The 13076-nt window shown below is 35.4% G+C and overlaps 1 protein-coding gene across 1 annotated transcript in view; it reads left to right on the forward strand.

The window, feature by feature from the left end:
• LOC131854596 (hemicentin-2-like) overlaps positions 1-13076 on the forward strand; it is a 52927-nt gene that overhangs the window by 14632 nt on the left and 25219 nt on the right. The window contains exons 13-31 of the mRNA XM_059205717.1: positions 177-299; positions 832-921; positions 1482-1622; positions 1961-2126; positions 2692-2876; positions 3173-3245; positions 4085-4113; positions 4785-4900; positions 5455-5576; positions 5865-6008; positions 6319-6429; positions 7031-7306; positions 8294-8466; positions 8808-8976; positions 9583-9831; positions 10152-10224; positions 10587-10801; positions 11493-11658; positions 12226-12350. Of these exons, the coding sequence (XP_059061700.1) occupies positions 177-299; positions 832-921; positions 1482-1622; positions 1961-2126; positions 2692-2876; positions 3173-3245; positions 4085-4113; positions 4785-4900; positions 5455-5576; positions 5865-6008; positions 6319-6429; positions 7031-7306; positions 8294-8466; positions 8808-8976; positions 9583-9831; positions 10152-10224; positions 10587-10801; positions 11493-11658; positions 12226-12350 (2746 nt within the window). The remainder of the gene's footprint in view (positions 1-176; positions 300-831; positions 922-1481; positions 1623-1960; positions 2127-2691; positions 2877-3172; positions 3246-4084; positions 4114-4784; positions 4901-5454; positions 5577-5864; positions 6009-6318; positions 6430-7030; positions 7307-8293; positions 8467-8807; positions 8977-9582; positions 9832-10151; positions 10225-10586; positions 10802-11492; positions 11659-12225; positions 12351-13076) is intronic.

Genomic DNA, 13076 nt, shown 5'->3' on the forward strand with positions numbered 1-13076 from the left:
GATTAACTTTTGTTTAAGATGGCGGTGTCTGAATTATTATTTCTTTTTATATATTAAATTCAGTAATTGAGGTAGTGAACACACAAAACATTCGATTAATTTGTGAGCTATTTCTTTATCGAAGATAATTTATTTTGTCGACTGAATAAAAATGTGTGTGCCTTAATGTTTTTCAGGTTGTATTTGTGCTGACGGGGCACTGCAATGACTTACAAAAACCATCTTACAAGGTGTACCATCAGATCGCTGCGGCCAGCTTTGGACAAGTGTTCCATTTGAATAAAACCAACGTTCATAATGTATATCCGTAATATTATTATATATTTATGTAATTATAATAATTAATTTTCAGACAACTATAGTCCAATTCGTTAGTAATAATTACTTAACTTATGTTTTTTATTGACTGATAATGGAATGGTCAACCCGCTTGGGCTAACAGTATACACTGGCCGGGCACCAGTTAAGAATAATTGGATAAACATGAAGTTAGGCCAGTTAGCTCATCCTGGCAAATTGACTAGGCATTTATGACGGTGGTTCAAAGGGGGACTGCGTGGAGGTCAACCTGACATGGACTATTTCTAGCAATCGAGTCACATTACTAACAATCACCTGCCTCCGCCCCCCCCCCCCCAAACCTATGTTAGTAAAGAAATTTGGGGCAATCCCTTAATGTATCACCGACCCAGTGTGTGTTTATATTACGATACTATTTTAAAGCAAAATTTTTTCTCATGACTCTAAAATAAAAATATATATCTTTTCAGAAGTGATTATACAAATTTTATTTGAATAGATATTATTTTTATCTCTTTCTGTTTATTACAGGTTCTGGACTTTGTGCGAAGTTCCATAAGAGGTAGGAGTGTGAATCTCGGTTCAATTGTCAAGGAAGGAGGTCATAATTATACACAAGAGGTGAGTTTACTCTTAGAAATACCTGAATTCACAAGAGTTTCCAGATTTTTATGTCGGGGAATTATGCATTATAAGATAAATTAATGAAATCCGATAATCAATGGGTTTATGTCAATGAGTGACTTGTAGCCAAGTATTTTTTTTGTGTAAATGGAAAATGTTGACCAGCTTGAAATAAAGTGGCAACCATCTTTTTTAGCGATGGCAATGTAATCAAAAAAATTTTTTTTTTTTCTTAATTACTCTTAATACTCCCGTCTCACTATCCACTAACTCGTCGCTCTCTCCCTGCACGGAGGTGCACTAAGGTAGGTAAGGTGACCATTACACCCATATCGCATCATTCACTCTCTTTCCCACCATCCTTCTGTCTCATTCTCAACTCACTCAGTATAAAGTATTGAAAAATGCGTGCGTTTTCAATACTTCATACTTTCACCCATCCTTCATACAAATTAATATATATATAATAAAACAACATATCTACATATGTATTTTATATACATCTTCTGGTAATGAAATAATGCAATTGAAAAGCAATCTGTTGTTTCTTTATTCAGTTACCCGTGGACAGCACGCTCTCAGAAGTGACGGTGTCAGTCTCTGGAGCTAAGCCCAAGATCAAGGTCGTCAATCCCAGCGGCGAGGAGTTGAGGGGACCACCACAACTCGTCACTACTTTAGATTTGTCTGAAATCATGGTATATATAAGATTTTCAGGTTACATGTTTTGTAATTTTGATTGAGATTTTTTATCTGAATGTTTTGATAAACGAAACATTTACTGTGATAATAATAAATGAGTTGACTGCGAATATGGATGAATGGAAGTAAAAAATATATAACGTCGATTACAAATAAATGGGATAAGGAACAAGCAGATGTTAATGATGAATTACTGTGATAATATTATTTAAAAATAATAATCACAGAGCGTTATCTAGTCCCAAGATAACACAGCATAGAGCTTGGTTTATGGGTACTAGATACATAGATACATTTTCTTTGTAAATACATATTATGTATGATATTTTACCAGGTGGTCAAAGTAATACAACCAGAGCCGGGTAACTGGACCATAACTGTGGGCAGCGAACACGACTACTCTGTGAAACTGATAGGTGTCTCCAATCTTACCTTTAGCCATGGTTTCTCTGTGCATAAACCAGCTACCATCGCGGAAACTAGTTACAGACCGCTTAAAGGTATGTGTGCTAGAAATGTTTATATATAAGTATAACCTTTCTTGAAACCTTTCTCACTTTGGATGGAAGATATTCACATATTAAAGAGTTCGAAGTTCAATAAAATAAAAATATACCTATATGTATATATTTTTAGTAATTATTAGTAGTATAAGTAAAAGAGCCAACAAAATATTGGCGCTGTAGAGGTGTACCTATATTACACACACCCCCTCATCCTACCCACTCAAAATGGATAGTTGGTAACCAAATTATAACACTTTAAGAAACTTATCCATAACATTTAAAAATATAGCTAAAACAACATTTTAAGTGAAGTTCAACGAAGTGAAATCCGCAAGCAAATCGTATAGGCCTTTTCTGAAATTAAGGCGTTGAGACAAAAAGTTTGAAATTCTAAAAATTTTTTTGATGTATTAGTTTTTTTTTTCATATATCTTCCATGTACTGATCGCAATCAGTTTAGAAGTAGGTAAGAACTAGGTACCTACCAACTGTATTTTTTTATTGTCGAAATCAATTTTACAAGTTTACACGATTTTATCACAAGTTCCATTATTTCCAGGTACATACAATCACATGTTGGTAAAGTTGTCGCAAGCGGACGCTCCAGTCGAAATTGACTGCGCTGAGATTCAAACCCTGGATGGACGGGTGCTGTTCGAAGTGCCGCTGAGGTATCTCGACAAGAAGAATAAAGTGTATATAACGGATGCGTTTTTGCCTCCTGATGACTTCTTCTATATAGCAGTGAGTTACACTCAAACATTTTTCACTCAGATATGCATCACTGTTCTCACTCGCGGGTTACGGCATAATGTTCGCATGACGCCAGCAGTGTACGCTAGAGACGACATAATCCTTCCTTCTCTTTCCCATATGTACTACATACATAATTATCTGTTTTATTAGTATATATTATTTAGTATCCTTAGTACAAAAGCTTTACTTATGAGATGCTCTATGAATTGTCCTGGATTATAATTATTTTCTATAATCTGGAGCACTTTTCGTTATAATAAGATTATCTTTTATCTATTTACCAGATTAAAGGTACTGAGCAAAATCATCAAGAATTAAGAAGAGTCGGAACTACTGCTGTACAACCAAAAGATCCAGGTCAACCAGTATTTTATATTTACTTTTAATATGATAATAGTACCTACTTGAATTGACTGTAGCCCTTATTATAAAAAATAATCGGACGATTTTATATATTACGAAATTATAATGGCGCTAATTTATAGATAGAATATCATGTATTTTAATATCTCATGCAAGTATAACTTCTAAATCACGGAATTACCACGTTTTATTTTTATTGAGTTCCCGATATTTAGGCAGTTTTCAATCGTCATGATCGCGGTTTAACTGAAGAGCAGCAGAAGTAAATCTTTCATGGGCAGACATATTCATACGTTTTCACACGTCTTCCTTTGTTGCCACTATTGAAACTCGCTTCTTATTCATCTCGTCAAACTATACTCACATTACTTCCACGTACATTTAATACATTTTCTGACCGTGTTTTATGTTTTTGTATAATTAAACCAATTACTGAAGGCTTGGTTGGGAACTCAATAAAAATAAAACGTGGTAAGATCCCGTAATTGACTAATTATAGGTACGTATAAATAATGACCGCGACAAATTTAATCTATGTTTACATTCAGCCGCTTCCCCTGCCACTCGCGCTGCCGGAAATAATGCCGGGCGACAACTGAGCGAGAGGGCTGAATGTAAAACACGCTGCCACTCGCGCTGCCAGTCCTTTGATTCGCGCACGAAAAACCGACAATCGAGGGAGCGGCGGGCAGCGCGAGTGTCAGCGCCAATGGCATGGGAAGTGTTTCCACTTGTGTTTACACTCTCTTGCTGTTCACTTCCCTGCCCACTCGGGCTGAGTGTAAATTGGGAATAAAACAGTATATAATTTAAATAGTACTTTATACTTTCAGATGTGCCGTATCTGACAACAATTCGAAAGGTATGATGCTTCAATTACTTGTATCCTATTGACTCCTCCTATTATATTCGAATGTAAAGTTACAATTAACTATTTAAAAGAGCAACACGCAAGATTTCTTGTTCGTTCTTCTTGTAATGAGAAAACTTTCCGTATGAGTGGTAAAAAAAAAGATTGATAACTATGACTATTCAAAAGTGTTTATAAAAATCATTTATTGAAATAAACTTAATTAGTTTATTTCAATAAATGATTTTTTATTCCATTCTATTTGTCTTTGGTGACGAACGTAATATTTATATGTATACATATATAGGATTCCATTCATCTCTGATAAACGTCAAATGATAACAAATACACTTAAACACTACGGTGGACCAATATTGAAAGATTAAAATATATAATTCTTTTTATTGTCATACTCGTATACAAGTATAATATAATTAATCATAGGCGTAAAGAATTACTGACCGCAAAAGAATTTTTAGCAGACCTACTGTAGGAGCTAAGCAGACTCTACAGCAGACTTAATCTCAGAAATTTAAACATAATTTAGTCCTAACAAACGGACAGACGTTTGGACGCTTTTGGCTATTGTAAATATGGAATGAGTCATCTACGAAAATGCTAAACTATATACAGAATGGTCCTTAGGCTTACCATAGAGAATCTATATGTTTCTGCTTTTATAGATTGAAGCGCGTTTCAACCAGCTCGTGGTACTTAAATGTAAAGTGGAGAGCATGGTGCCCGTGACCGCCATGTGGACCCGCGACACTCAGAATATACAACGGCCAGTTTCCAGTTTGTAAGTCGTTTTATAATAATAAATACGGTCTCGATAGTCTAGCAGTTTAACACACCGCCTATTCATGTGTATGATTGTTTGTGTTGATTTGGGTGTTTCCTATGTATAATATGAATCTATTTACAAAAAAAAATATCTATGTATTTGTATCACTTATCTAGTACCCATAACACAAGCTTTAGTTAGCTTAACTTGGATCTAGATGGTGCTGTGTGAATTGTCCTGAGATTTTTATATTATATTATTATAAATACACATGTACGTATGTGTATTTATAATAATATAATATACAGTTCCATCTAGCACCAAACTAAGCAGAGCTTGTGTTATAAGTACTAAAGAACTGGTAGAAATGCTTAGTTATTTTTTTTCTAAATTATGAGACTAATGTAAAGAACACACCGTAAACTCAGAGTTAAATATAATAATACTTACATAGAAAACTCCAAATCAATACAAATAACGATACTCATGAATACAAACATTTGTATTCATGAGTATCATTGGTGACGGCAGTGTGTAATGCAAATTATATAAAAAGATTTTAATTGCAGACAAAGTACGTCAGTGGAGTACGTAATAGAGAAGATGACAGAAGATAGAGTTGGCACGTACACATGTGTGGCGAAGAATGTGGCCGGTGAAAGCAAAAGTATTACCGTGGTGGAACTTATAGGTAAGAAATCAAGCAATTAATAGTCAAAATTCTTTATTTCGGTATAACAATTTATAAGATCTAAGTTAAGCTTGCTAAAGCTTGTGTTTTGGGTACTACATAACTAATACAAATACATAGATATTTTTTTTGTAAATACATACATATTTGCATAGTAAACACCCAGACCAATACAAACAATCATACTCATGAATACAAATCTTTGCACCGTGCGAGGAATCTAATCCGCGACCATCGGAACTATCGAAATGATGGCGTGAGACTTTCTAAATTCTTCTCAATTTGCAGTTGATGCACCCCGAATGACAATTAGTCCAGAAAATATGACAGTGGAGGCCGGCGATGACGTTACTATATCATGCACGGTGTATACTGAAGTATTGCTGCAGAAATTTCAGTTCATCTACACCGGAATTGGTGGACAGAAATATTGTAAGTAGATATATATAGTTATATCCTGATACAAATACATAAATGTATTTTTTTCGTAAATACATACAAATAATACATAGAAAACACCCAGTCCGATACAAACAATCATCCTCCTCATGAATACAAATGTTTGTGCGACGCGAATTGAACCCGCGACCATCGGGAGTAAGGAGGTGTGCTAAACCGTTAGACCACAGAGGCACAGATCATTTGAAAAATCTGTCATTGATTGAGTTGAATTATTTAGAACCAGCAAGGCCAGTTATCATAATGTGTATTTATAGTAATATTCTTTTTTTTTTTATTTCAGATAAAACCTACTCGCAGCCAAGTGCAGACGGCGTGTACAGTTTTAATACTACCATTAAACATGTTATAGAAACTGATGATGGTGTATATACATGTTCTGCTGCTAATAGAGGTCAGTTGCTATATGTAATTAGTAAATCCATTCCACTATTTTGTGGATATTTTATATTTTTGATTGTGTGTGATTTTGTATTTTGATTTTTTTGATTATGAGCATGAAGTCAAGTAAGCTCATCTTGGAAAATTGGAAATTGGCAATTTGGTATGATGGTTTCCACGGGTAACCGCGTGGTGGTCAACCTGACATGATACATTGCTAGCAATGAGCTCATCAGTTCACGTTACTAACAATCCTTCCTCCAATGAAACTTGTATTATAAATTACTAGCTGTGGCCGCGGTTTCACTTGCGTTAAATTTATAGCTAACTTTTGAAACCACTGTCATCCGGGTGTACCTTTTCGACGGCGAGTAAGTTATTGTGCAGGAAGCTGATCCCCTGATGTAGAGTAGTCGCGCGGTGGTGAGACAGCGGGACCACGAACGGTCTTTGATGAAACTTACAGTAATATAGCTTATACATCAAAATAACATATATTCTAATGTATGAAAATGAAAATCCGTTCAGTAGTTTTTGCGTGAAAGAGTAACAAACATCCATACATACTCGCAAACTTTCGCGTTTATGATATTAATAAGATTATTTGGACACAGGTGGCGAGACTAGGCAATCTACGTTTATTACTGTAAATCCACAACGCCCACCCTCAGCTCAAATATTAGGTCCACACGTGATAAAGAAACCAATGTATGACGATGTACAATTGCTTTGTCAAGTGGAAAATGCAGACACGTTACAATTTGTGTCGCCCAATCAAACTGTAGTATTGGAAATGGCCGTGAATGGAACGTACAACGCTGTGTTTGATATTAACAATATAACAGAAGAGGGGTTTTGGAAATGTGTAGCCCTAAGTAAAGACAATAGTGGTAAGTTTTATTTTTATTTATTTAACTAGCACACTACAAAATATAATACAATACATTATCTACCAGCCAACCATAGGTGGTGCAGAGAATAATTGTTGTTGCTTCATAATTACCTTTTTTTACACGACACATTCGTTCAGGCGATTCATTGATTCGGTCAGGAGCGCGCGCGATTTAGCGTGGGAAAGCCAGCGCACGCAATCGTGAGCGATTCCATTCAACTATTTTTTGTTCACTCTTTCGTGAGTGTTTGCGCGTATATCATGTCACTTCCTTTTAAAATTTAATTATCACATTCTATTATCCAAAGACATGTTTAAGATTTATAAATTATCATTAACACTATATATAATGTGCATGTAGCACATTCTTTCCTGCGTGAGAGTCCTATTCGCGCGATAGAGCGTACATTTAAAGGCAGATATTATATCATGCCTTGCAACCTTGCCTTTATTCAATTATTTGGGATCAGCAAGACAATATATTTTACAGTCGAGTTGAAAGACATAGCGCATTCAAACTCGAAGGACTATTAAATTGTTATTCATTCATTATTGGTTCACGAGTATTAAGCTGAAGAAAATACAAGTACCTATAAACATTTTGTAAACCGAAAATTATGCTTTGAATTAATTTTTTTTTAAATATTAGACTTTTGTTTGAGAGCCCCGTGGCTTAGTGGTTTCCTATTCTAAACTTACAAATCAGACCAAAAGAAGTTCAAATCTGACCGACACCAATAAAGTTTCTGTACTCATTTAAATTTTTGACTGACTCCTCATTGAATGCAACACCATTAACCATCGAAATTAAACCGAGACTGAGTTGAAAGTATAAATATACTGAGCGGAATCAAAATGGATACGAGCGTAGCGCTCGACAGGTGTTGCGTTCACCACGACGATGTTGACAATGAGACTTTAGCTTAAAAAAAAGCAAATACTTTTATGCCTTATGTGTTTGCACATATGGCTTAATTTTCAACAGCTTACGACAAAGTGGAAGTGAAGATCACTATGAAACCCACTACTAGTATTGTTGGTGAGAAGAACATAACTATATTAAATGGAACCGTGTACAATATCTCGTGTACTGTGGTCGCCAGGCCGCAGCCCAGGATCATATGGCATAGGGAAACTGAGGAATTCCTCAATCACACTGTAAGTATATATGTATTATACTTTTTAACATCATGCTCATGAGTATGATTGTTTGTATCGATCTGGGTGTTTTCTCTGATTATGTATGTACATTTACAAAAAAAAATATCTAAGTCTATCAGTCATGTCTTAGAGATGTCACAAGTTCCCCTTAGGTTGGAACTAGCTAGATGGCGCTGTGTCTGTTGTTACTACATGCGACGGTTGGCACTTATTAAGTGGACCGTTAAGTTGTTTACCATTAAAAAAAGTGCGAATAATCCAACCAAAACAGTGACGGCCTTATTGCAATATGTACCTAATTAACATGTAATTACTGATTATACTGTTATTGCTTTTAGGTAACGATGGTAAAGCCGAGTGTTTACAGTAGTGTTCTCACACTGAACAGCTCCAAAGAGAATGTCGTTGGCACGTACTTCTGCTATGGAGAAAACTCCGAGGGAATAGCGTATGATAATGCAACTATCAGAGTTAGAAGAAAAATGATACTAAAGGAACATTTTTCAAGTGAGTCCTAATCAAGATATTCACAAGAAAAATATACTGAAGTTATACTTGATTAATTCTAATTATGAAAAAATTCGTATTCTTATGAAATTTTATGCTGTATATAGTAGGTCTGTGAATAGGCCATAAACTATTTTTCAAATCCTTGGGGCAAGGATGGTCCAAAAAAAATTTAGTCTATCGGTTATCTAGAGAATATATTTTTTTATTGTGTTATTAATCTTCCAATGACCGTCCTCTCGCCGAATGGGGTGAGAGGACATGTGGAATTCCTATCCACTATAAAAGGATAGTTGTCAACCCTAACTAAATTACAAGACATGAGCTTAAAAACAAGTGCCTAAACAAGTTCAATACTTTTAAAGTTAGCAATACTTCAATGTTTATATGCCAAATTACTCGCCATTGCCGGAGTTACGAGGTCAAAATTTTACCGAGACTACGTCGGCCTCGCGACGGCCCGCCCTGTAGATAGCGTAAGGCAGGCCCCATCTCATTGGATAGATACTGACCTGGCCGTTAAGGCAACCTATTTCGCCCTATCTAGTACAAGCTCTGTTTAGTATTTGATTAGAAAGATAGAATTTCAGAGCAATATGATTTCAGATAAGGAAGTACAATTATATTCTCAAGTTGAACTACGCTGTGAAATAGACAGTTATCCTGAACCTAGTCTAATTTGGTACCACAACGGGACGAAGATAACAAGCAATGAAAATATTGTTATATACGATGATAACACTGCAATAGCAATATTAAAAGTAGATTTTGAAGATTTGGGTGCTTACTCTTGTGAAGCTAATAATGGATTTGAGAATCTCACCGTAAATTTTACTCTAAATGTGACGGGCTTAGGTAAGGCCATCCGTAAATTGTCGCATGAATTATAGGATTTTTGGCCCCATTAGAGGTTCAGAAGGACGGCAAGGGGGCACGGGTGTCAAACTCCCACCCTTTAACGTAAGATATTTTTAAATTTTACACTAGTAAATAAACTGAGAGAAAATTGAATAAAGCAATGTGAACTTTATGTTTAGTAGGTATAGATAAAGTTGAGAAATATTTTGAAGTTTTTCATTAATAGTGCAAATTTCTTGTTTAATAATTGGATATATATATTAGGTTTTGAAATGTGACCTCATGATTTGGACATTAATATATTTTTCATGTTTCAGAAAAACCGGAAATTTTGAAAGATCGTAAAATAACAACGGTGCAGAATGGGCAGTCCACTATAATAACATGTAGGTGAGATTTATCAGATGGGTAATAGTATGTATAGCATAGAAAAACAGCACAGCCCTTTTTTATGGAAGATAATGAAATAGTGTACCCGCCTGGGCTAACAGTTTATGCTGACGGGGCACCACTGCCTCTCTTGAATTCACTTGGTTTATCGTGTTTCCAACACCAGGGAGTCAGACAAGTATATAAATTAACACAAGCCTTTTATTGGTGTCGGGGACATTCTATCTCGACCTTTTAGTTTAAATCCGGATATATTTTACAACTAGGCCACGACGTTTCCGAAAAATGAACTTAAGTACAATAATATGCATTAGACACATTTTGTATCAAATGTTATTAAATTTGGTATATTATATTTACAGAGTTATATATGGTAACCCCGAACCGACAATATCATGGCAATACAGAAACAATGCATCAGAGTCGTACCACGAATTGCCGCACGATGTTTTACCGAATCATAATCGATCGCAACTAATTATATTGAGCGTTAGAATCGATCATGGCGGCGAGTATCGATGCATCGCTCGCAATGTTGTCGGCAGGGATGAATTTATTACCACTTTAGTTGTACAATGTAAGTAAGATATTAAATATTAAAGCGAAGGTATCTGGTGTACCTGATGAGTGAGAGGTATTGATGGTTTTATGAAGAAAAATACAGATATAAAGCAAAACACGACTAATATAGGAGTTCAAAACTTCATTACATAGTATAAAATAAAGTCGCTGTCGATGTCTGTCCGTCCCTATGTATGTTTAAATCTTTAAAAGTACGCAACGGATTTTGAAGAAAATCATTTATTCAAATAAACTTACATTGGATTTTTCTTTAATAGAAAGCTGTCTCATCACAAGAAGAACGAGCAAGAAATTCGTAGCTCTTTTAAATAATTTTATTATTACTTTACATTTTTAAGTTTAAGTGTGTGAATACATAACCAACTGGTTAAACAATTAATAGAGGAAATCAGTCATAGTGATTAGTTTCTATATATAATACATGTACATCTGGGCGAAACTGGGACGAGTAGCTAGTGATCATCTCTCTTTTATCTATACTAGTGCCACTAAAAACCTCAAAGCTTAGTGGAGCCATTCTGTGCTTTATCCGTAATTTTTTTTTTATATTTCAAATTATTTTCTTCTAACAAGAAAACAAATGTAGTACAATTACAAATCACAAGCACTGTTTAAATATTCTTTCTTTCTTCTCTTTTCTGACTATAGCTATGTAATATTATATTATCTGTGCTATTACTTTGCAGATGCTCCGCAATTTATTACAACAAAAGAAGAATTGAAACAAATCGGAAAGCCTATAAAAGTGGAAGTTGGTAAAAGTGCTAAATTTTCGTGTGAAGCTCATGGCAATCCACTACCAATAGTAGTTTGGACTAAGGATTATCGACCGCTAGTATATTCAAATAATATGTGAGTATTCCGATTACTATATACTATTATTTAGCCCAGTTTTTAACGACTTCGAAAAAGACTTATAAAGAAAATTTCTTTATAAATGTAAATAAAAAAAGAAATCCAGGTGAATTTCTTGTCAGTTCTTCTCTAATCATAAATACAGCTTGTGAAGTTACAAAACAATGGTAGCGAAACAATGTAGACGATTTCTACAAATTTTCCCTGTCATAAAACAGAAATAAAATAAATGACCCTGGACAATTAACATAGCACCATCTAGTCCAACGGCAAACAGAGCTTATGTTATGGGTATTAGACAACTGGTGTAAATATATATTCTCTTTTGTAAATACACGCATAATACACATAGAAAACACCCAGATTGTTTGTATCGAACAATCATGATGAGTATGATTGTTTGTATCCGTCTGAGTGTTTTATACCAATACAAATATTTGCACCGCGTGTGCAATCCAACCCGCCACCATCAGAAGTAAAGCGGTGTGCTAAACCGCTAGACCACCGAGGCCGTCGATTTAGATTAAATATTGCATTTATACATTAAATTTTTTTCCGTTTTAGTTATTTGGGTGAAAATAGCGAGTTAATAATAAATAACGTGAGCCCATACGACTCGGGATTGTTCACGTGTAATGCTTCAAGTGCCATTGGATCCTCGCAGAGAAACTTCACACTGGTCGTGTATGGTAATTTTTATATATTATTTTCAGTATTTTTTATTAAAATATAGTTTTTCTTCATTATATTCTCATATCGTAAGATAAGTTGTTTCTTGAGTTGCTATTTCTCAGAAACTCTGCTTGGTACGTTAAGATATCAATAATTCATGATCAACTGAATTAATTTTGCTCATATCAGATTTTAAATTATTTTCTATTGGGGGAACTGGTAGTAAAGTGGACTGTTGACTCTATTGCTAGCAATATTCCATGTCATGTTGATATACGCGGTTTCCTCTGGAAACCAACATGTTGAATTCCTCGTGAATTTGGTTTATTTGATGGACTAACTGACCTGACTTTATGCTCATCCTTTCATCCTCCACTGGTGCCCCGTCAGCGTATACCGTTAGCGCAGGTGGGTGCACCATGGACACTTGAGTAAAATCAGGTGTGCATCGACTCCAAAATTGACCCTAGGGTGGAGGATTGTTAGGGCAATCCGAAGCTCGCCGGGGAGGTTTTAGGGTCTGGAGGTGGCGTGCAGAGACTGTTCCCTGCACGCCTAGATGGAGGTCCCTTCGATGGGAACCATGCCGGTGGTCTTGGTGAATGCTTTGCGTATCCCATGGCCACGGCGATTATGTCGAGGAGGAACAGTCGTCAGGTTTTAGCTGGTAGGAGTCCGGCAGTATCCATTCTTCCCTAAGGGAATGGTTCTCCATGATGGATTTTCCTGACGTGAAAAAAAAA

This window comes from Achroia grisella, unplaced genomic scaffold (assembly GCF_030625045.1).
Source record: "Achroia grisella isolate CSIRO2021 unplaced genomic scaffold, CSIRO_AGI_Agris_v1 utg1240, whole genome shotgun sequence".
In the NCBI taxonomy this organism is placed as follows: Eukaryota; Metazoa; Arthropoda; class Insecta; order Lepidoptera; family Pyralidae; genus Achroia; species Achroia grisella.